Source organism: Mustela nivalis, assembly GCF_964662115.1.
Source record: "Mustela nivalis genome assembly, chromosome: 1".
NCBI classification, from domain to species: Eukaryota; Metazoa; Chordata; class Mammalia; order Carnivora; family Mustelidae; genus Mustela; species Mustela nivalis.
In genome coordinates, this window is record NC_139020.1 from 131798461 (window position 1) to 131821797 (window position 23337).

Below are 23337 nucleotides of genomic sequence, written 5' to 3' on the forward strand. Positions count from 1 at the left end.
TTTAACTGGGTTGTTTTCTTATTGAGTTATAAAAGTTCTTTGTGTATTTTAGATGCCAATCCTTTATTAGCTATGTTTTGCAAAGATTTTTCTCCTAGTCTGTGGCTTATCTTTCATTCTCTTAACAATGTCTTACAAAGAAAAAAAAATGGTTTTAATGTTAATGAAGTCCAACTTACTATTTTTTTCTTTCACGGATCATGCTTTTGTTTTTGAAACTAAAACATCATTGCCAAACCAAAGTCACCAAGATTTTTTTCCTACATCATCTAGGAATTTTATAGTTTTGCATTTTACATTTGGGTTTATGATCTAATGTTCGTGAAAGTATAAAATCTATGTCTACATTTTGTTTTGTTTAGGCTTATGTTTGCTTTGCATGTGGATATCCAGCTTTCTAAGACTACTTGTTGAAAAAGACTATCCTTTTTCCATTGAATTGCCTTTGCTTCTAGTCAAGATCACTTAACTATATTTCTATAGTCTATTTCCAGGCTTCCTATTCTGAGGTCAGGTAGCATCAATCTTCTACCTTTGTTCTCCTTCAATGTTGTGTTGGCTATTCTGGATGGGTCTTAGATTTTATCTTATTTTTTAAAGATTTTATTTATTTATTTGAGAGAGAACACAAGCAGAAGAAGAGGCAGGGAGAGGGAGAAGTAGACTCCCTGCTGAGCAGGGCCTGCTTCAGGGATTGATCTAGGACCCTGGGATCATGACCTCAGCTGAAGGCAGACACTTAACCAACTTAGCCACTCAGTTGCCCCAGGCCATAGATTTTAGTAGAGAAATTCTATGTAGTCACACTGGAAAGTGACCGAACAAATGCACAGAAGTGGGCTGTGAAGGCCTTTGAGAACTTTCTTTAAAACTTCATTTAATCTAAGAAAACTCAGGATGCTAGAAAAAAAAAGCAATTAACTTCTTACACTTGGCCTCTTTTGATAAAACAATGTTTCTTTTAAAAAATCTATTGCTTTTTAAAGATCAAGCATTAAATACTCAATTCCAGTTACTCTTCTGATATTCTATAGCATAGGCCAAGGAATCAACGGACAAATCATTTTAAAATTCAAGACAGAATTTAGAGACTAGGTATAATGAAAATCAAATCAGGACCAAATGAGAACTGTTTATTGTAGTATATGTAGCAACTAGGTAGTGGTTTCCCCATGCTAACCTCAAAATGCGATTTAAAGAATTACCTAATTTTCCACTACTGCTAAATTGATTGTTCTACTCGTAAACCATACTATTCTGACTCATTAAACCTAAGAACAACCTGGTAGACTGAATTCAGAGCTTGGGACAAACAATGAAAACCAATGGGAGACTGCAGTATAAACATTTACAAGGACTAAAAAGAACTGAATATACTCACTCTACGTCTATGAGCTCCCTTCCTAGAAATGAGAACTATAGTTAATTTTTCAAAGTCTGTGGATACTCTAAGCTTCTTGCATTTTACACTTAAATATTTATTACCTAATTACTCTTATACCTGCTTCCTTCTTTACTTGCAATTTTATAAATTTTTGTCATTAACTAAAGGGGAAAAAAAAGGAAAGAAAATGAAAGCAACAGAAACTCAAATCAATCAAACTAGGCAAAAAGATTGTCAAACTAATTTTAAAAATTAGAGTATTGATTTATCTGGATTGCATTTATATCCCTTCCACATAAAATCACCACTTGATTATATGATAGTAAATCTTGCTCTCATGTTTACAGAGAACAGCAGATCTTATTAATTATGACTTGGTTGACAATTCATCTGCTTCCCCTTACTCTGCATATATAGAAACAGAAATATAACCATTTCTTCATCCCTGGATCTTTTCTGATCTCAACACAGAGTAGGCTGAGTAGAAGACCCTATTTTATTAGCTACTAATAAAGTGAATTTCTAGGTAAGAAATATTGGCATTAAAATGTCTTTTCTTAATTTTTGAAGATTTTATTTATTTATTTGACAGACATTGAGAGAACACAAGCAAAGGGAGTGGCAGACAAAGGGAGAGGGAGAAGCAGACTCCCTGCTGAGCAGGGAGCCCCATGCAGTGCTGGATCCCAGAACTCTGGGACCATGACCTGAGCTGAAAGCAGACACTTAACTGACTGAGCCACCCAGGCACCCCACATTAAAATCTTTAAGAGCAAATTTGAGAAGCAAAACTTTTTTGCTTCCTACCTTTTTAATAGTCCACACCATTCTGTACCCCTCCATTATAGTGATTAATTAGAAATGACCTACTTCACGATTTCCAAAAATTTTATGATAAGCAAAAACCAGATACAACTGAACACTTAAAATTTTCCAGGATCTGTATTCTTGTCTCTAACTACCATTATATGTTTTCCAATACTATTTACACAATGATAAATAGGACATGTATTGGTAAGGGCCGATAATAAATATATTTTTTATTTACATTCTTGTAAGCTTTGCTTTCTGTCTTTGGACTTTCTCTTCCATCACTTTATATTTAGCAGCTCTTCCACAAAATCACTCAGTCCATTAAAAGTTTCTTTCTTTTCTGTTGTAAGAAACCAAGAATACACCATTACATTTTTCTATGTGAAGTATGCTATTAAATAATAGCTTGTACACTAATTAAAGCAAATGTAATTGTGAGAACACATTGACATTGTTAAAGTAAATTACTCAATTTGTTAATAGTTTCATTTCAAGTGACCTTAATTGTATTAATTGTGATACTAGAAAATTAAATTGAAGAGCATTAAATACACTGTTCTAATATGTCCTAGAGGAGCAAATTTTCCATTACATCAGCAAAGAGAAAATAATGATTATATGCCCCCACCCCCAAAGTCACACACACACACACACACACACACACACAATGGGTCAAATAGAAAAGGTCACACTAAACTGCATTTACAATTACTAATTTAATATCCATAGCATGACCTAAAATAGACCACACAGAAGTAACTGAGCTTCAAATAAATGGTTAATTTTAAGGCATTCTTCTATCTTAGATTAAGGAAGAATTACTTCACCATTATGAACAGTTAAAATGTTGAGAATGAGGAAACAAAGTTTGGTACAAAGAACGGCAATTTGAAAATATATTTTAAAAAATAATACAATTCTGTGTAATCAGGCATTACTAAGGCTATATATTAAAAAAAAAGTTACAGCTCTCATTTCTTGAGAAGAAACTTAATTGTTCAACAGTGGTAACAATACAGACTGTTAAAAAACTCCCAGTCTTTAGAATAAAATCTGTACTCCTCAGTTTGGCTTACAAAACCCTTATAATCTGGCCTCTGCCTATTAAGACCCATCCTGTGCCATTGCTATACCATGGTACCCCAGACACAATGACATTTTCCACTTCCTTCAGTATGACAGATCTATTCCTATCCTGGGATAGGATCTTCCTTTGCATGAACTCTTCCCTTTTATTCTCACTAACTTTGCATGTCTGGATGTTCCTCCTCATCTGTCATTCACATCTAGCTGATGTATCATCTTCTTAGAGAGATATGTAAAATCTAAGGTAGGCACCCAGTCACTCCAGTAGAGGAGACTCCAGTCTACTTCCTTGCTTTGCCTAGTATTTATCACTTTCTCATATATTTTTCCTTATTTCTGTACTTTTTAATATTTTTTACTGTCCCTCTCCTGCTAAACTGTGAATCCCATTGAGAAAAACCACTTGTGTCTACTTTTTTAACAGTCCACCCCCTGACAGATACTAAATGGATCACTATTTTGAATGAATAAGCAAACATCAGTCCTGTGGCCTGCAGCCCTTATTCTGTGTGATATAATTTATGTGCCTCTATAAATCTCTATTCATTCACTGAGTATCACTAAAATTTGTTAATCATTGTGCCAACATGTCTGACTAAAAACCCATAAGTACAGGGACACCTGACTGGCTCAGTCTGTATAGCACGCAACTCCTGATCTCAGGGTCATGAGTTTGAGTGCCATTTGGGGCAGACAGCTTACAAACAAACAAACAAACAAACCAAAACAGAAAAAAAAAGAAAACTTTACATCTAATAACAGATCTATTCAAAAGCCAAATTAAAGATTCAAATTGATAGCAGAGTTCTAAGGCTGGTGTAAATCAGTTATATTCTATCAAAATTGTCACCAAATGGTAATGCTAGGAAGCCAACTGTATTTAAGTCTCTCCACATCTGGAAGAAGAAAGCAGAAGAAAAGGGGAAGTAGGAGAATTATTATTTAAGTACACATACTCCTGTAATATAAATGATTTTTTTGCTCACACATTGCCTTTTATGTGACTTGAGTAACTAAAAGCTAATTCTCACTGTTTATCTATTGATAAATCAAGGCCAGTGGGTGATTTTTCTGACTAAAACTGAATGTATTTGTACATTCTGCAAAGATAAACAATCACCAAAATGTATAGGAATACAATAATTACTAACTGGTAGAAAATCATTTCCAAAGACTTAAGCAAATTGTATTTTTTAATACTGTAGATGTAATAAAAGAAAATGACCATTTAAAGTAAGTAACTTGTGATATTACAATTTTTATGATTTACTAGCTTCTTAATTTCTTCTATTTAGAACACTCAGAACGTCCTAAAATGTGAAAATAAAACAGCTTGAAGCTAACATAATGTTTCTTGTCTTGTGCTTTTCTATATTCATCATCTGGGATTCCTTCTCAGGGAATTCAGGAAGCAGTATTATGGTCAAACTCCAGAGTAAAGTACAAGTATTGCATGAAAATGATTTCATATTTCAGAACACCTATTAAATTAATAAGCGAGTCCTCCTTACAGCAAAAATAGAGTGATGGCTAACTTATTTTTAATACTTGCAAAACGCAGGAATAAAAAATACTTGAGGTCAGATTAACAATACATCAATAGGTAAAGTATACTTTCAAAGCTTTTGGTAAAAAGAAATTTAAGAAAAGAATAATGTCAGAGAATAACCACAGAAAAACCTTTATTTATAAACATGAAGGAAAATCATAATAAAAATTACCACAGCATAAAAGATATCTGTTTTACTACAAATTACCTATATAATTTCAAAATTATTAGAATATGTGGAAGTAGATATCAATATCTACCACTGTAATACAGAATAAAACTCTATGCAGTACACTATTCTCTGTCCTCACTATTAAATCTTTACTAATCATTAAAATTGTGTATTTTAAGTGAAACACGAGATGTGCTTTACTCAAGTCTACAAGAAAATTTATAAATCTCCAAGTATAATTGTATTAAGATGTTTTTTTTTAAATGCCTATTACATGAAAAGAGAATTTTTACCAAAATACAACAGCTCTACTGAAAAATATTCCTGGCTGTTTTATTACAGAGTTGACTGCACAGCAATGTACGGAGATGATTTTACGATTTGAAGTTGGAAAAAACAGGTCTTTGGAATTCCCAGAGGAGAGCAGGAGAAATACAGAAGGATTGAAGAGGTCCTGATTATTCTTTCAGAGTAAGGTTTAATTTTTTTTTTAAGATTTATTTATTTATTTGACAGAGCGAGAGAGATCACAAGTAGGCAGAGAGGCAGGCAGAGAGAGAGGGGGAAGCAGGCTCCCCGCTGAGCAGAGAACCGGATTTGGGGCTGGATCCCAGGACCCTGAGATCATGACCTGAGCTGAAGGCAGAGGTTTAATCCAGGCGCCTCCAAGGTTTAAATTTTTTCTTATAATCTCATCTTCCCTGATATTCAGTTCTTCCCTCTGACTGGGTAAGATTAAAGTGAGAATGCCTGTAAACTTTAAACACACTACTTTAGCTAGATATTGTTTTTAAAATTGGTTAATGCTATGAAAGGAGTTAGAAGCAGCATGAGGGTCCTGGAGAATTGTACTTGTAAGGGACTAGTTATTCATTTCACTACTAAGCCATCGGGGAGGGGTATCTGTTTTAATATATAAGTGAATAAAAGGAGCAGTAACTGCATGAGATATCAGGTGGTAACTCTTGAAATACTTTCTAAGCCCTATGAACTAAAAGTAGGGTATGTCATTTATTGAAACAGTCCAAATTCGGGCTCTACGGTCTTTTCTGACCCTACTAATAAATTAGCAAAGGTAACTAATGTAATTCTTTGACAAGAAATCCACTGCAGGTCATTTCACCTAAGCAGGGATTTTTCTTGGTTTTGTTTATCTAAGGTTTAAGATAATATTGTTACTCTAAATCACCTATATCTGCTCTAGTTATTCCTAGACCTAGCCAACCAAAAAACACCAGCACACAACCCCCCATTTGTGGTGATCCAAGAGTGGTATAAAGGCTGACTGAGAAGGGTAGGAAAAATATCTTAAGGTATGGATATTCCTTTGCAGACCAACTCTGCCCAAAAGGATAATGGTAACAGCCTTTAGAGGACTATAGTTTCTGTCTGCCACCAGTGCCAGCAGCTGAGGTCTCCTTTTTTCCTAGGACCCTAGGAAGTGACTAACACAACGTTATAGCCACAACGTGACTCAATGACTCTTCACATAATCCCCTCTAATGCGCCTGTCTCTTCAGGCAAATAAAGGGAATTGCCACAACAACAGAAAATTTGAAATAAACCTAAAAACCAGATGCAATTAATAAGGAATGGACAAGTTTAAAAAAAAAAAAAAAGTTCAAAGTCCAGAAGACCTGTCTTTTATTTTAAAATTTACAAGCTTGTATGCCTATACCAACAGTGAGCTCCACTGTTATCATTAAAATGTCTAACTTTCTCAATTCACTGTGAAAGCATGAACACATAAAATTCACATATAACCACCCAAATCTAATATTAAAGAGTAAGCTAAACCCTCCTTGCCATTCAAATATTTTTTCTTTGGTGATATTTAACCATTGTCTTTTAATGTTAATTCTCAATCAGATTTCAGTTCACTCTCATCCACTCAAACGACTTACTGGTATTTTGAAACTGGCTTAACCACTAATTACAGATCATCAATATTCTTAAAATCACCAAATCATTTATTTTCTCTTTTTATACTCTAACCCAGAAATCCTTGAAGCACTGACCACTTTTGGCCTTCTGAAGTTCTCATATATCTGCAGTTTCCATAATTTTAGCACTCCTCTATCCCCTACTTTAACTAACTCCTCTAGTATTTTTTAATTACTCACTTTATCCAGTTTCTAACCACAGAGAATTCCTACATAGCAATCCTCAGCCCTTTCTCTTTCTCTTTCTTTGGGTTTTTTATCCGTCTCACATACCTTGAAGAGATACCTCTGAGGGATGACTTTCAGCTTCTAACTCATGGTCTTTCAACTGAAGTCTCTCACTTTCAACTTTCTTTTGGACAACTTGATGCAGAGGGATTGAGCATGGCATGGTCACTGCACTCTAATTTCACTTCTTATTGTCACAGCATTTAACAAAATCTGTTTTTAAGGAGACTTTTTTTTTTAAAGATTTTATTTATTTGACTCAAAAAGAGAGGTCACAAGTAGGTAGAGCAGCAGGCAGAGATAGATGGGGAAGTAGGCTCCCTGCTAAGCAGAGAGCCTGATGCGGGGCTGGATCCCAGGACCCTGAGATCATGACCTGAACTGAAGGCAGAGGCTTTAACCCATTGAGCCACCCAGCCACCCTAAGGAGACATTTTTTAAACCACCATTTTATCTTCATTATTGTCACTGAAGGACTTCCAAGTCACCCTATTTAACAATCTTTACCTTAAACAAAGCTACCATTTTTCTTGATGACTTTATAGTTTCACAGTTTTCATCTAGCTAAATTGCCTTTTACCTTGTTATCTACAAAGAATCTTTTTAAAAACATTGTTTTTTGTATTATCTTTTTTTTTTTCAACAAGACTGTACTCTTTAATCCCTATCAACTATTTCACCCATCCCCCTACCTACCTCCCCTCTGGTTACCATCAGTTTATTCTCAATAGTTATGAGTCTGCTTCTGAGGTTTTCACTTTTCTTTGCTCATTTATTTTGTTTCTTAAATTCGACATATGGGAGAGATCATATGCTATTTGTCTTTCTCCAACTTATTTCACTTAGCATTATACTCTCTAGGCTCTATCCATGTTGTTGCAAATAGCAAAATTTCATTCTTTTTTATGGCTGAATAATATCCCTTTTGTGTGTGTGTATGCCCCTTACGCATGTGCACTTGCGCGCGCGCGCGCGCGCACACACACACCCACCCCTTTAACCATTCATCTATTGATGGACACTTGAGCTCTATGAAGAATTTTTTCATTAAAAAGATATTTCTGGGGTGCCTGGGTGGCTCAGTGGGTTAAACCCTCGCCTTCAGCTCAGGTCATGATCTCAGGGTCCTGGGATCGAGCCCCAAATCAGGCTCTCTGCTCAGCGGGGCTTGCTTCCCCCCTCTCTCTTCCTGCCTCTCTGCCTACTTGTAATTTCTCTGTCAAATAAATAAATAAAATCTTTAAAAAATAATAAATAAGTAAAAAATAAAAAGATACCTCTTGCAAAAGCAGGCAAACAGTAAAAAAGACCAGTGTTTGCCAGGTGTTGGTGGAAGGATGAATAGAACACAGAGGATTTTGTGAAAATATTCTGTATGATACTATAATGATAGAAGCGTGTCTTTATACATTTGTCTAAACTCATGGAATATGTAACACCAAGAGTAAATCTTAATATAAACTATGGACTTTGGGTAACTACGATGTGTTATGTAGATTACCAGTTGTAATAAATGTACCACTCTGGTAGGGAATATTGATAATGGAGGAGGCTATACCTGTGCTGGAGCAGGGGTATATGGGAAATGTCTCCTTTTTCTTAATTTTGCTGTGCACCTAAAACTGCTCAAAAAGAATTAAGCCTTGAAGGTGTGCCTGGGTGGCTCAGTCACCAAGTGTCCACCTTCGGCTGAGGTCATGATTCCAGGGTCCTGGGATTGAGTCCCGCATCGGCTCCCTACTCAGCAGGAAACCTGTTTCTCACTTTCCTACTTTCCCTGCTTGTGCTCCCTCTCTTGCTGTCTCTCTCTCCCTCTCCCTCTGTTAAATAAATAAATAAAATCTTTTTTAAAAATTAAGCTTTTAAAATTAAGTTAAAAAAAAAAAAACATCAGGCCAACCCTATCTAAATTAATGTAGATCCAAATTCTTAACACAGAATTAGGGAAGGTATTTAGTTTACTGGCTACCATTTAACAATGTTCCATCAAATTAATGTATATATCAAATACTCATATACTGTTCCCATATTCCCTTCATGACTCCCATCACCATATTACTCTGAACTTCATCTGCCTGACTCCTCCATCCTTTCCAAAACTTTTTACTCTGCCTCCTTAGAACCCCCTTCCATGGTAGCAAATTTTCTTGTCTTCTCAGACCATCAATGAATTCCTCCACCATCAACCTCCTTGTCTATGTGTACCTCTTATACTACCATAGCAAAACCCTTGCTCTTCCGTGTGACCAAATCATAGGTGCTGAATTCTACTGGACATAATCATGCAAATTTACAAGCTTGTATGCCTATAAATTATGATGTCTTATCTCAACTTGGCCCCCATGGTTATATATTCTTTATCAAATCATCCCAACTTTTGTCATTCTCCACAAATCTTCAAATGTTTCACCTTATCACTCGCCTTTTAATTATCTCACCTTATCACCTCAAATTATCTCACCTTAGCTTATCAAAAAGAGATTGAAGCATCAGTTATATTTCACTGAACTGTGTTACTGAACTAATAAGCCTGTTGTATCTAAATACCTTCTTTTCTCCTTCTCTCCTTTTACTACAATGAAAATAATCATGACCTTTGTCTACAAATCCCTCCATCATGGCTCTAGATTGCAAATTTCCAAGACTCCAAAAATATTTCTTGCACTGATTTTAAAATCTTCAAATACTACCATAACTTTTCACTCTATTCCTCATGCCAGTTTAGTACAGAGTACATCAATAGTTTATTTGAAATACATAGAGTACTCAAGACTATGAATTCCTGAGATTACAAAAAGCACTGTGTTTGTCGATAGTTACAATGTCTCCATCCTGTACAGATTTCTATTTGTTTAAACCTTTAGCTAACCTTGGGCACTTTTGTTTTCACCTTAATACCTTGGCTTGACTCCACACTCCTAGTTTTCCTTCTATTTCTCTAGATACTCTGTCTCCTTTATAGTATCCTTCTCTGCTACAAGGTCTTTTTTTTTTTTTTTTTTTTTTTTTTAAGATTTCATTTATTTGTCAGAGAGAGAGAGAGAGCGCAAGGGGAGCAGCAGGTAGAGGGAGAAGCAGGCTTTCTGCTGAGCAAGGAGCCGGATGCAGGACTCCATCCCAGAACCCTTGGATCATGACCTAAGCTGAAGGCAGATGCTTCTGACTGAGCCACACAGGCATCCCGGCTGCAAGATCTTTAAATTGGCCTTCCTTAAGACTGCTTCTAGGATCTCTTCTCACACGAGGTGCTGTTACTAAGTGATCTCATTCACATTGTTTTTGCAACCATGACAAATCTTTATCTCCAGCAACAACCTGTACACTAGGTTTTAGACCCATACATCAAAATCTTTAGGACATCCTCATTTGAAAGTCATAAGGCATTTCTAGCTCACATATGAAACTGAACTTACAATATTCTCTGCCACCCCCTGTTCCACCGGCACCACAATAACACTCCTCACAACGCCCCTTATCTCAAAACAGGCATTTTTGGTCAACTTGGAAAACTGAATGTCACTTCACACTTCTCACCCTTATCACTTCATTATATCCAAATATTAAGTGCTGTCAACTCTATCTACTAAATATCTCTCAAATGTTTCCACTTCTCTCCATTTTTACCTCTGTACTTTCCTAGTATATGCCACTATGATTTCTATCCAAGAATACTGCAATGGCTTCTTAACTGTAGCCATAATAATCTTTCAAAAATGTAATTCTGGCAGTATGATTCCTTCACTAGACTACTTACTCTTCTTAGTATCAAGTGGCTTCATGGCCCTGGTCTGTAGTCTCATTTGCGGCCATAGCTCCTTTGAATGCTAGCCTCCAACCACACTGAAGAGGGCACAGCACACATACTTTTTACTCAATCACTGGCTAACAGCTACTCATCCTTCCGATTGTGGCTTAAATTGATATCCACCTTCCTTAATATACCACTACCACAAATTTAAGTTAAATTTCTCAACAACATACTACCTGAGCATACTCTTAATTACTTTAGGAAAGTACTTATCATTCTTCATCTTAACTGGCCATTTACTTTTCCTGGTCCCCCAAATTCTGGCCATTAACCATTATAACTGGTATTCAGAATTATGTTTATATTTTTCAATATTTTATTTCCAGCACCCAAAACAATGCCTGGTACATAGAAGGCACTCAAATATTTATGAGTGATGAGAAATTTTAGAAGTGCTACAAACTTAAAAAGAGCCTATACCCCTATAGGTTATTGATTGCACAATGTTCATATGCACAATAAACAGTATTTCTATAAATTTCATTAGTAAGTTATAGAAATAAAAAAAAATTAAGAACAGTATCTTTGTAGATTTTACACTAGGAATTACATATATGAAACATGTATTTTAAATATAGCCATTCTTAACCTATTCTCCCATATTATGGCCACGAATATCTTATAGAAGTAATCATTTATTTCCTTAGCTTTCCCTTGCTAAGTAATTTTTGCTATGGGATAGTAAGGATATCATAGTTTGACCTTTATTTGCCAGAAAATTCTTTCCTGTTGGTTCTTATGGAAATTCTGATTTGGGTCATAATGAAAGAAAACATGGAAAAAGTGAATTTTAAGAGGGATTTCAAAGAAGGGACAGGTCAATGAGACCAAAAGAGGAGAGGAGATTGTATTAACTTTGGAAGCCCTGAAAGAATAAAAATTAAAGTACTAAAACAATCAGAGGCTAAAACAGACTTCATACATTACAACTTAGGACAGAAAGGAAAAAAGGTAGATGGAAAAAAGATGAAGGAATTACTCATTAATGTTAAGTGAAGGAATTCAGACTGGTAAAACATAATTCAATCATCTGTTAGTTATTAATTCAGCGGTGTCCATGGGCAAAGAGACACACAAATAGACACACACATAATACTTATACTTAGACAAAGAGACAAACAAACAATGAAACAAATTAAATGCAGAATTACACTTAAGGATGACTGCTGTGAAGTAATCTAGAATAATGTCAGAGAACAATGGCATGTGGAAGGTCGACAGTTTAGAACTGGCTTATTAGCACATCTGACCATGGCCAGTCAAGCAAGACAGTGGTGGACATCATGGTCAAGAGTCTGGATTTTATTATTAGTGCAATGGAAAACCACTGAAAAGTTTTAAGCCAGGAGAGAAAGATTTTCTTTTTCCTTCCTTAAAAGTAAGATGACTTAGACAGCATCCTATACTTTTGTCAGATATCTTTCCAAAACAAATTCATCTTTTACTCAAATCTAAACCCAACTCTGCTATATGGAAAACAATATCAAAGATCATAATAGGAGCATCATTCTACTACATCAACTTCGGTGAACTATTTTAATTAATACCAATTTATTCACCAATAAAGCCAGGCACTCCCTTCTAGTCCTAAAACTCTATGATATTACAACAGAAAGAAAGGAAGATTAAGGACAAAAACAAAATTACAAGAGTCAAAAATGGAGCAGGCAGGATATTCTGAATGTCTTGGATTTTTTTAAAATAGGTTACTAAATATTTTATCCCTGAAGACAGACAGAAAGCTTTGAAACAGATATTATATAAAAAGCATTACATTAAGTAATTATCTGAACACTAAAAAAGCTGTAAGAAGGCATATAAAATTGAAGCTAAAAAACTCTGGCAATATGTAACAAAGTGCTATTCTCAAAAAAGACTTAATAGAGGAAAATGTTCTTTTCCTACAATGAATAATCATAAATAGTTGAACAAACATTTTGGGTTTTTTTTTTTTTTATGGTTTCAACTGAATCACAGGTAACCTACCAATTTCTAATTAATACCCTTTGATCAAAAACCTTGGAATTTAAAGTAGTAAACTATGTATATGAGCAAATAGGGCACAAAGAAATATGTCATGATTTCTATGCTATTCTCCATTTAAAAAAGGAATTCAAGCAGTTAAAAGTTTGATTCACATGGGAAATTCTGCACATATATATTCAGTTTCTTTTCTCTGTTCTCACCGACCTTCCAACACCATTCATGCAAATAAACCAGTAAGAAGCAGTTTTCCCTTATAATTCCTGTGATGTGGCTATTTTTGCTAATGCTTTCCAGAATACTCAGAATCATTTGACTCAATTGTTTATAAATGTTAAAATTCAGTTTTGAGAAATTGAAGAACTATTTATTAATGTGAACTATAACACGAATAACAAAACTAAAAAACTTAACTTCTACAAAGGGAAACCACTGATTAAGTCCAGTGTTTGACTACTTACAAAATGAGTCATCTATTTGCCATAAATTCCTTGGTGGGAAAAAATGTGTAAAAGGCTTCCAATATGTGGAGAACCCCATGAAATGCATATATTAAAATAAACAAACACTAGAAAGGTGATGATTCCTCAAATAAATATGACAACCCTTTTAAAATGCAACACGTTTTTCTGCTAAAAGGAAATCTATGAAGATGAAATAGAGGCTTCATATAAAATATTTACATATACAATGCACAAAACCCACTATGGTTAGTAACCTTCATGGCTTTCAAGAACTAGATATTTACATATCATTCTTTCTGCATGTGCGTGTGCAAATGTGTGTTTTGTATATATTTTTAACAGTTGACAGCTGTTTTAGAGCATACAGAGATGCCAAGCTGAATGAGGGTCTTGATTACTTCAAGATTAGCTATCTAAAGTTTCTATTCATTTTAAGTGTTGTTAGTTGGAAGAGTCATTAGTCACTTCCTTGTCTCATAGAACATCAGCATACATTTACATTGTTAATGAACATTTGGGGTAAATGAATTAATGGCACTTTTAAACATCAATTCAGTCCTAATAACTTTGTATGTCATAGAAATGTTAGGCTAGGATATAAACGAAAAGCCTTTTCAGTAAAGGTAACTACTCATTCCTGCAAACAGTAAAGGATAAAATTAATTTAAAATGTTTTTAACCAGTTAAAATAAAAAAATAGAACCTCAGTATTTAATGAACGATACCAGAGAAAAATATGCACTTAAAAACAACAACAAAAACAAAAAGAAAAAAACAAACCTGTATTCTAAACTAAGCACATAAATCAGAAAATTTTGGTGAAATTATTTTATATACTTCTAACAAAAATGTATTTACTTTTAAAATAGGGACTTACAGAAGAGCTTGTGAAATAATTTGACTTTTTTATTAGTGCTTCTTATAGATATTACATTTTTTTTAAAAAATCACCAGGAGATGTAGTATTCTTACTGCCGAGATTTTTAAGATGCTGAAGCTAAAATGAGACACATTAACATTTCTTATATTATCAAAACCTTGAACAGTCTTTTTGAGACCTCCTCAATAAACACACAAATAAAAAGTAAAATCACAAAAATAAGTTGTAGGGCAAATTATACTATTATAAAAATTTTTATTTATTTGAGAGAAAGCATGCAGGCGTGCATACCCAAGAGAACACAGAAGCTGGGGGAGTGGCCAGCAGAGGGAGAAGCAGGCTCCCCACTGAGCAGGGAGCTGGAGACAGGGCTCAACTCTAGGACCCTAAGATCATGACTTAAGCCAAAAGCAGACACTTAACTGACTGAGCCACCCAGGTGCCCCCAAATTATACTATTTTCATTGAAAACAACAATGGCATTTGTATGATGTAAAAGGGAGTAAAGATGCACAGAAACCATAAACACACTCCATAAAGTCAAGCTTTGTGCACTAAAGAAATAATCAGTTTAACGAATCAATCATTTTTTTTAAATTTCCAAAACGCAATAGTAGACCTTTATACCAATATAGAAAAAAAATTTGTATTTGAAGTAAACAAAATATATGTGAATCACGAACTGTGATTTTTTAAAACAGACCTCATAATCCTGATGTATATATTTTATGAGCAAAAAATTACAAGTAGCAACCTAAGTCAATGAATCAACTAAAAATAAAGATAAGGCTTTAAGAATTTGCACAAACTGACCGCTTCCTTTTTCAAGACACTCTATTATTACCAATATGGAGAAAACAAAATAGAGCTCTGAAACATACACATTTGATAAATTTTTATAAGGCATGTGCTGAATGCAGTTTACCTCCTAACAGTCTCTTTTACTCTTTCAACAATTTCAGTGAATAGATCTTTAAAAGTAAGACACAAATTTCAATTCGTTTAAAAGAGAGAGAGAGAGAAGAGAGAATGAGGCAAGTCTATTATACCAGAATAACATCAACTTACTTTTAAAGGCAAAAAATCGCTAAAAAATGAACACCAGAAGCTCAGACTTCTTTAAAAGATGCTTGACAAAGGCCATTTGTATTTCAAAATCCCTATGCCGAACTAACTTTAAGTTCATAACTTTTTTTAAAAGAATGACAGTGCATTAAACATTTGGCTAATGCTTCTGTCTATAATTGGAAGTTGACGTTTTGTGGTATTCATTAGTGTCAGAGTGCTCTCTACCTATTCAGGGAAGTGTGCTTCAAGATGCCCTGTTCAGCTTCATGTAAGGAATTACATAGAGAAGGCAGGCAGAGCTAACTAGAGACTCTGCTATGTTTTCCAGTAACCACAGAATGTATCTGATACAAAACTCACCTCCAGTCTTGTTTGAGTAATTCGACAAGGGATCGATGCCCACTTCTTGTTCTTCTGGCTGCAGAGGGTGTCTAGTTTCAGATAAGGAATGATACATTTTGAGAACTGGACAATGTGGCCAAAAGTGACTACCTGGGATATTTAAAGAGAGAGAGAAAGGGAGAGAGAGAAATTATATTTTTTCCTTTTGCTATGACTAGGAATAAGTACAAGATTGAAATGATTAAACAAGCATTACAGACATTAACAAGTTTTCCACAGGCTTCAGGGACTGTTACAACACATTGGCAGGCATATGCAAAGAAGCAAAAAGTGGCACAAAATTTCCATTTCAGCAAATTTTCCCTGAATTTGAACTTCACTGGTAACCTTTACCTCAATGTTCAATCACATGTATTTTCAATAAACTTCTGCATAAAAAGTTGAATTGTAAGTTAAATTACTGTCCCATATGTAACATCGTTTTGTTTCAATGCCAAAACAATACCCATTTACAACAGAAAATTTCAAAATACAGAAAATATAGCAAACTAAAATCATTTATAATTGTGTTAGCTAAAAACAGTAGCCCTGTTAACATTTCATGTTATTACACTATCTTTCCTGGTTTTGTTACAGCATTTAAAATATGTATTTTTAAAAGTGATCTAACATACTAAGTATTCTGATTATGTAAGTTATGGTAGGTATCTTCCATCCCATAAAAAAAGACTATCTTATCACTGCAAATGGACCCCCTAGTATTCCATTAAATAGCTGTAACAATTTATATAACCAATTCCTTACTAGTAAACAGAATGCTTTCAGTTATTCAGCACTATACACAGTTTCACAATGACTATGTTTTAGTGATATCTCTATGCCAATCTATGATTATTTTTTTAACATAAATTTTTATGTCACTGCTGGACCAAAATAAGTATTTAAAAAAATAAGACTCTTTGATAAGTTTAGCAAATTATGCTCTAGAAAGATCTGTACATAGAACGATTCAGTCCCCTGGACTCTCATTAACAATCAGAATGGGTAATTCATTTTATCGACCAGTGTGATAGTCAAATTTTATATTGCATTTGCTTGATAACTAGTGAGATTCTGAAGATGCATATGTTTTCTCTGACATTTATTTATTATCTTTTGTGGATGGAATTTATTATTATGATTGTCTTCATAATTTGTAAGCATGCTTTAAATACTAAGAATATTAAACCTTTGTCATGTGATACAAATACTTTTCTCAGAGTGTGTCTGTCTTCAAATAACATGGTATTTTTGTGACATAAGTAACTTTTTCATTTCTGTGCACCCAAATATATCTATATCTCCTTTACGGCTTCTACTTCTAGTATTATTAATGCTTACAAAGGCAAGATTATATGAATAACCACATACTTTTTTATGCATTTTGAAAGCTTTCCTCCTAGGGTCTGATTTCTATAAATGATTCCATTTAAACAAAGATGTTTTTAATTAATTACTATAGAACTTTCAAGCTATACTACTCATAAATTTTCTGTCTATAAGGTATATATAATCTTCCCAAATCAGAATCTTAAAAAAAAAAAAAAAAAAAAAAAAAAAAAAAAAACCAAAACTGGTCTCACTAATTTTCATCCAAACTAATGTAACACATGAAATTTCAAGTTTTAAGAGAAGGGAGAGACATGATATAGAAAGAGTAAATGAGGAATAAGAAGTTGGAAAAGCAAGCCCAACCAAAATAAGTATATAATTTTATAACATACAGGATATTTACAGAGAAAAGTTTCCAGAGAAGCCCATGAATATACAAATCCTTGACCAGCTTCTTCCCAACACAGCATACTCCTCTATGCTGCTTAGTTTCTCCCTAAAACTCTCACTTCATAAAATACTCCTGTACATTTTCTGAGTTTTACCAGAACTCTGCAACTCTCAGTCAGATGGTAAAAAATCCTTTCCATTTCAGGCTGTGGCTAAAACAAAAGCAAAAGGGTAGGCAAAACTAGTATTACAGAAAGCGGAAAACTCTCATTGCCAACCTACAGGGAGAATTTCTAAAGCCATAAATCAAGTCCTTAAGCCATAAATCTAGACAGCCATCCATTATGTGCTTCTTATGTGTGCGAACATTTAGCACTTAAAATACTGAAGAATTCTAGGGAATATAATCTTGTAGAGGGCAGCAAAAAGTAAATGATCAATTATATATATTAGAAAGCAGAATCTGATCAATTTTGCTGATTAAGCAAGATTAAAGCAGATTAAGAAATAAAGTCCTCTGCTGTGGAGTAGTAAGGACTACCAAACTCAAATTCTTAACAGGGCCAAGCAAAAAGCACTATTAATCAAAATGAACATCGACTGAGAAATGAATATAAGTCAAAACCACTGTAAATGCTTCATGTATATTCATCATTTCATCCTCCCAACAGTCCTACTGACATACCTGCCTCATTGTTTTCATTTTACCAAAGAGAAAACTGAGGTACAAAGAGATTAACTCATTTGTCTACAGTCACACCAGTAGTAAATGTTGAAGTCAGAATTTGAACCTATCTTGTCTAGCTCTAGAGCTCACATTGTTTTTTTTTTTTTTTTAAGATTTTATTTATTTATTTGAGAGAGTGAGAGAGCATAAGAGAGGAGGCCAGAGGGAGAAACAGACTCCCCACGGAGCTCAGAACCTGATGCGGGACTCGATCCCAGGACTCAGGAATCAAGACTTGAGCCAAAAGCAGTTGCTTAACCAGCTGAGCCACCCAGGTACCCCTCGAGTTCACATTCTTTACTCCAGCACTATATCTGGCTCTCAGTAAGTCAATGAGACAAACAGACAGGGTATAAAACAAAGCGGTACAAGAGGTTGGGGTCTGTGAATGACTGAAAACACCCTTGACTCTGCTTTAGCTTACTCAAGACAAGCTAGAAAACCATTATTTTATGTGAAATCTCTTTAAAGTATGGGCAAATAATTGGAATTAAAAAAAAAAAAACCGTGGAATAGAATAAACACATGTCAACATTGTATTTTGCCTATGGACAACTACTTTAATGTTAAAATTCATATTCTCATACATTTTGTTATACTTTTGAAAATACAATGTTTGAAAATGCATTCTAAGTTAACTGCCAGATTTCCATAAAATGTCTTTAATATCCTAGACATGTTTTCATATCACTACCTTAATTTTTTAATTTTTATAGTACACTTCCACTGTTACAGACTTCACATATCAAAAATACACAAATAAGGGAATTTTATATACTTTGAACTTTATGAGAGATAAATAAGTAATTACCAAACTGATACCAAAGTATATGTTTAAAAAGAACATTAAAAAACAAACACCTTTCTAGCTAAAATAAGATAGTCTAGAACATGATGATGTTCATATATTCATTCAAGATTTTCAAAGATACCTAAGGTCTTTTGACTCCTTAGAGAAAGTTAGGTTCAAGAAAGTCACTCACTGGGACGCCTGGGTGGCTCAGTTGGTTAAGCAGCTGCCTTCGGCTCGGGTCATGATCCCAGCGTCCTGGGATCAAGTCCCACATTGGGCTCCTTGCTCGGCAGGGAGCCTGCTTCTCCCTCTGTCTCTGCCTGCCACTCTGTCTGCCTGTGCTCACTCTCGCTCCCTCTCTCTCTCTGACAAATAAATAAAAATCTTTAAAAAAAAAAAAAAAAGAAAGTCACTCACTATTTTCAGCTCTAATAATAATTCTTTAGAAACCAATGCCTATGGCTATAATCTAAAACCAACATATAAAATTTACCAAATATACCAGTCTACAATTATTCTGTACAATTAGGCATCCATGATATTCTGACTTATTATGCCTATAGATTGAAACTGAATCACTAAAATTCTTTTATATTCAAATAAGGCAAACTGAACAGTAATAATGAGTTATTTTCAAGAAACCTGTTGAAGAAAAGGTTTGCATGATGCTCTTACTTTTAACTATGGATTTAAAAAATAATCTTGTTCAAAAGCAACCTAGTAAGCAAGTGCTGCTTTGTTTTTTATTGTTTGGTTATAAAAACAAAGGCTATTTTAGCTTTCTAGGATAAAAAACATTTAAGTGCAGTTTGGCTACTGCTATTGTGATTACCTTATAAAACCACAATATAGTGTTGTGTTTCAATGTGAACTAATTTTCTTAAAAACTTTCCAATTTGTTTTGTGACTATGCCAACAGTAGAAATATTTGACTACTACAAAGAAGAATATCAAAGATTTTTTAAACAAATGTGTCTATATTCATTTTAATCACTATTATGAATAATCTTTTACCTATAAATACAGACCATAGGAAAATATTTGATAAAAATTTAAATAAAGAATTAAGGGAATGTTTTTTAACTTGAAAATTTTAAGATAATCACTATTTAAGGTCAAAATGGCATAAACATTTTGAAAAGCACAACAGATCATTCATTACATCTTATATTTGTATTACAAACCCAGACTTCTATATTTGGTAGGCCTTAATCTTCTCTATACAAAAGGCAGATGGAAAAATATATAATGACCAAAAATATCTAGAGTAAATGACTACTAAAATTCATAACTGATGGATTTCAGTTTTCTTAAATAATGTCAATCTATCTCAAGAATTTCCCTTACAAAACCCTGAGAATTTTTAAAACCGAAGGCAATCTTATTTTTTCTAATTTAGAACACACAGCAATATACCTTCCAAGACTTGAAAAAGGAGATATCCCTTCTTTGCTACATTACTATAAATAACAGTTAAATTTCCTGCTTCACATAAACTCAAAATTCACAAAACTCAAAACTGGTTGTGCAATATGGTTTTACTGCTATCCTGGTCACAGGAATTGACACTTTAGGCTGAACCTGCCATTTAAAATCCAAGACTAGGGACGCCTGGGTGGCTCAGTTGGTTAAGCAGCTGCCTTCGGCTCGGGTCATGATCCCAGCGTCCTGGGATCAAGTCCCACATTGGGCTCCTTGCTCGGCAGGGAGCCTGCTTCTCCCTCTGTCTCTGCCTGCCATTCTGTCTGCCTGTGCTCTCTCTCTTCCCCTCTCTCTCTCTGATAAATAAATAAAATTTAAAAAAAAAAAAAAAAGGTTCTTAAAATAAATAAATAAAATCCAAGACTAATCTTAAGGACAATTATATTGGCTTTACAAATCTGGTTCTTGCAATATTAAATCTTAGGATAAAGGTGATCTGCCTGAAAGAAGGGAAGTCTTGTGAAAACAGTTAATATTTAATGAGAGGGTAATAGTTCAGCACTAAAGCTTAGATGACAGTTTTAAAGTATATTTGATAAAATATCAAAACAATATTATTTTCTTTGTCAAGTGAAGCAATACAAGCAGTCTCAAGTGCAAGATCTCAAATTCTTAGGCATCATACAGATAAAATACATTTTTTTCCCTTTTAAAATGGTATCACATCAACAAAGCCTCTGGAAAAATAATTTATTCCCTCTGAATCTGAAGTTCTATGTATTTCAATGTGCATTCTTTCACAACTTCTAATACATAGGCAGAGAATTAGCATTCTGAATTGTGTCTTCTAGGACATCCATATTCAGAAAAGCTCATATAAGCATACTTCATTCATTTAAATTCTTGACTGATGGTAAACTTAAAAGTCAAACACTGAAATGACAGAGTAATATTACTTTACATAAAGATATCTCCTATAAGAAAAACGTATCAAAGAGCTTAAATGAACTCTTTCCAGAGCATGGTTATGAAAGGGGGAGAGGATAGAGCATGAGTAAGTATCTGTCTCAGATAGTATGCATTTACCATGATGGGTATATAACCTAAAACATGACATCTTGGCTATAAAAGCAACAAACTTTGATAGAAGCTATATTTTCATAATTAAGAGAGAGAGTAACTGAACATTATCCATAGAATTTCCTATTAAAAAAAAAAAAAAAAAAACCTCTTCTATTCAAAAATGTTGGCAGCTAGAGGTAAATTTGATGTTTGGGAATAATGATGTTCTAAAGTCCCCATAAGAAGAGAAGGAGGTAGGAAAGGAGGAAAGAAGAAAAAACGAAAGAAAAAGAGAAGAAGGAAAACAAAGAAAGAGACAGAATAAAGTTCTATTTTTATATCTGGCCAATCTTTAATGCAAGAGGGTTACTTTGGACTTTAAATAAGTTAATTAAGTATTAAAATCAATCATCTGAAAGTCTTAATATTTAATATTGGTTAGATTGTGTACCAAAGTAGTTTTATTATTTATTTACTCCAAACCTTTCCAGAATACTTCATCTGACAACAGGGGGTCTGTTTCTCATAAGATAAATGCATTTGCAATGCCAAATAAATTATATATAAAAGCATTTGTCTTAATACATGTCATTCAGTATTAAATATCACTCATTGGTAAAATCTTGAAAACCTAATTCACTTTTCCCAACCACACAATTGTACCATCTAAGTGTTGCCAATTAAACAGGTATAGGAATACATAAGGGTCTACCATTCTAAGAACAATGAAGACTTATTTCTTATAGTTTCCAGGCTATCAGAACAAGATGTTTAGAGGAAACAATCTACTACAGAAATAAACTAGATTCATAAACAATATATATAATCAGAAATAAGCAAATATATGAAATGTTCACAGGTGGGCTTAAATATTTTATTTTACAAAATAAGAATATATTTGGCCTTTCAAATATTTAAATGCTATACAATAATAGAAACTAGCAGTTGTGACTATATAAAAGGAGAGAAAATTGAGCATTATAAAAAGTTAAAGTGGTCTAACAAAAAGCTCTCCATAGTGTATCCTCATTTGGTTTCAGAGTTCTCTAGAACAGATGCTCAAGATGCAAAGACTGGGAAAGTAGCTTAGCCTAGTGACCAAACCTTTTGTTGTTATACAGCCATACCAAAACACTTCCAATTGTTACTGTCCCTATTTTATATAGAGAACACCTCTAGCCTTTAAACTATTCAGTCAGGTTTTCATAAAATCAAGGTAACTATAACAATTAGGAGTTCAAGAAGAATGAGCAATATTTGAAAAGAGAAAATCTTTTTGAAATGTCAGCCTTGAACATCAAAATTATACAGAATGATGAGGAAGCAGGCTTATATTGCATATAAATACGAGAGCATATTAGGCTGCATTTAATTACCAGTTCAAACAACAACCTGATCTAACCTCTGACAAGTAAAATAAATGTTCTGAATAATTTAACTAAAGTAAACATTTGCTGTTAATGCTAGCTAATTATAGTAAGAGCTGGAAAGAGGGGAAAAGAGATGACGAAGAGAAGGGAAGAAAAAGGGAGATGATTTTATTTTAAATTAATACTGAGATCTGCACTCTTCATTGAAACATGATTATTTTCAATGAACTTAACTCACATAAAAGGGCAAACTTAGTCAAACACAGTTGCTTTATAAATACTCAGATAAAGAAACAATATGGCTGATTAGAGATTTTATTCTTTCATTGGTAAAAATCACAAGACTACCACAAGATAGGAAAATTATGTACAGATAAATTAAGGTACATCCACTCCTCTGCACCCAAGGAGCTAAAAGTTTAGTGAGGAAAGAGCCCAGGAAATAAGTGGCCAGACTTAGCATTAGCTAATTAGCTGAAATG

At 33.9% G+C, this 23337-nt stretch overlaps 1 protein-coding gene across 15 annotated transcripts in view; it reads right to left on the reverse strand.

Annotated features, from left to right (window-relative positions):
* The window catches only part of TBC1D5 (TBC1 domain family member 5), a 546098-nt gene that overhangs the window by 325062 nt on the left and 197699 nt on the right, over positions 1-23337 (reverse strand). For all 15 annotated transcript variants that reach the window (XM_082684967.1, XM_082684972.1, XM_082684966.1 and 12 more), the window contains one exon: positions 15739-15870. In XM_082684967.1, coding sequence (XP_082541093.1) covers positions 15739-15835 — 97 coding nt within the window. In that variant the 5' untranslated portion in view covers positions 15836-15870. The remainder of the gene's footprint in view (positions 1-15738; positions 15871-23337) is intronic.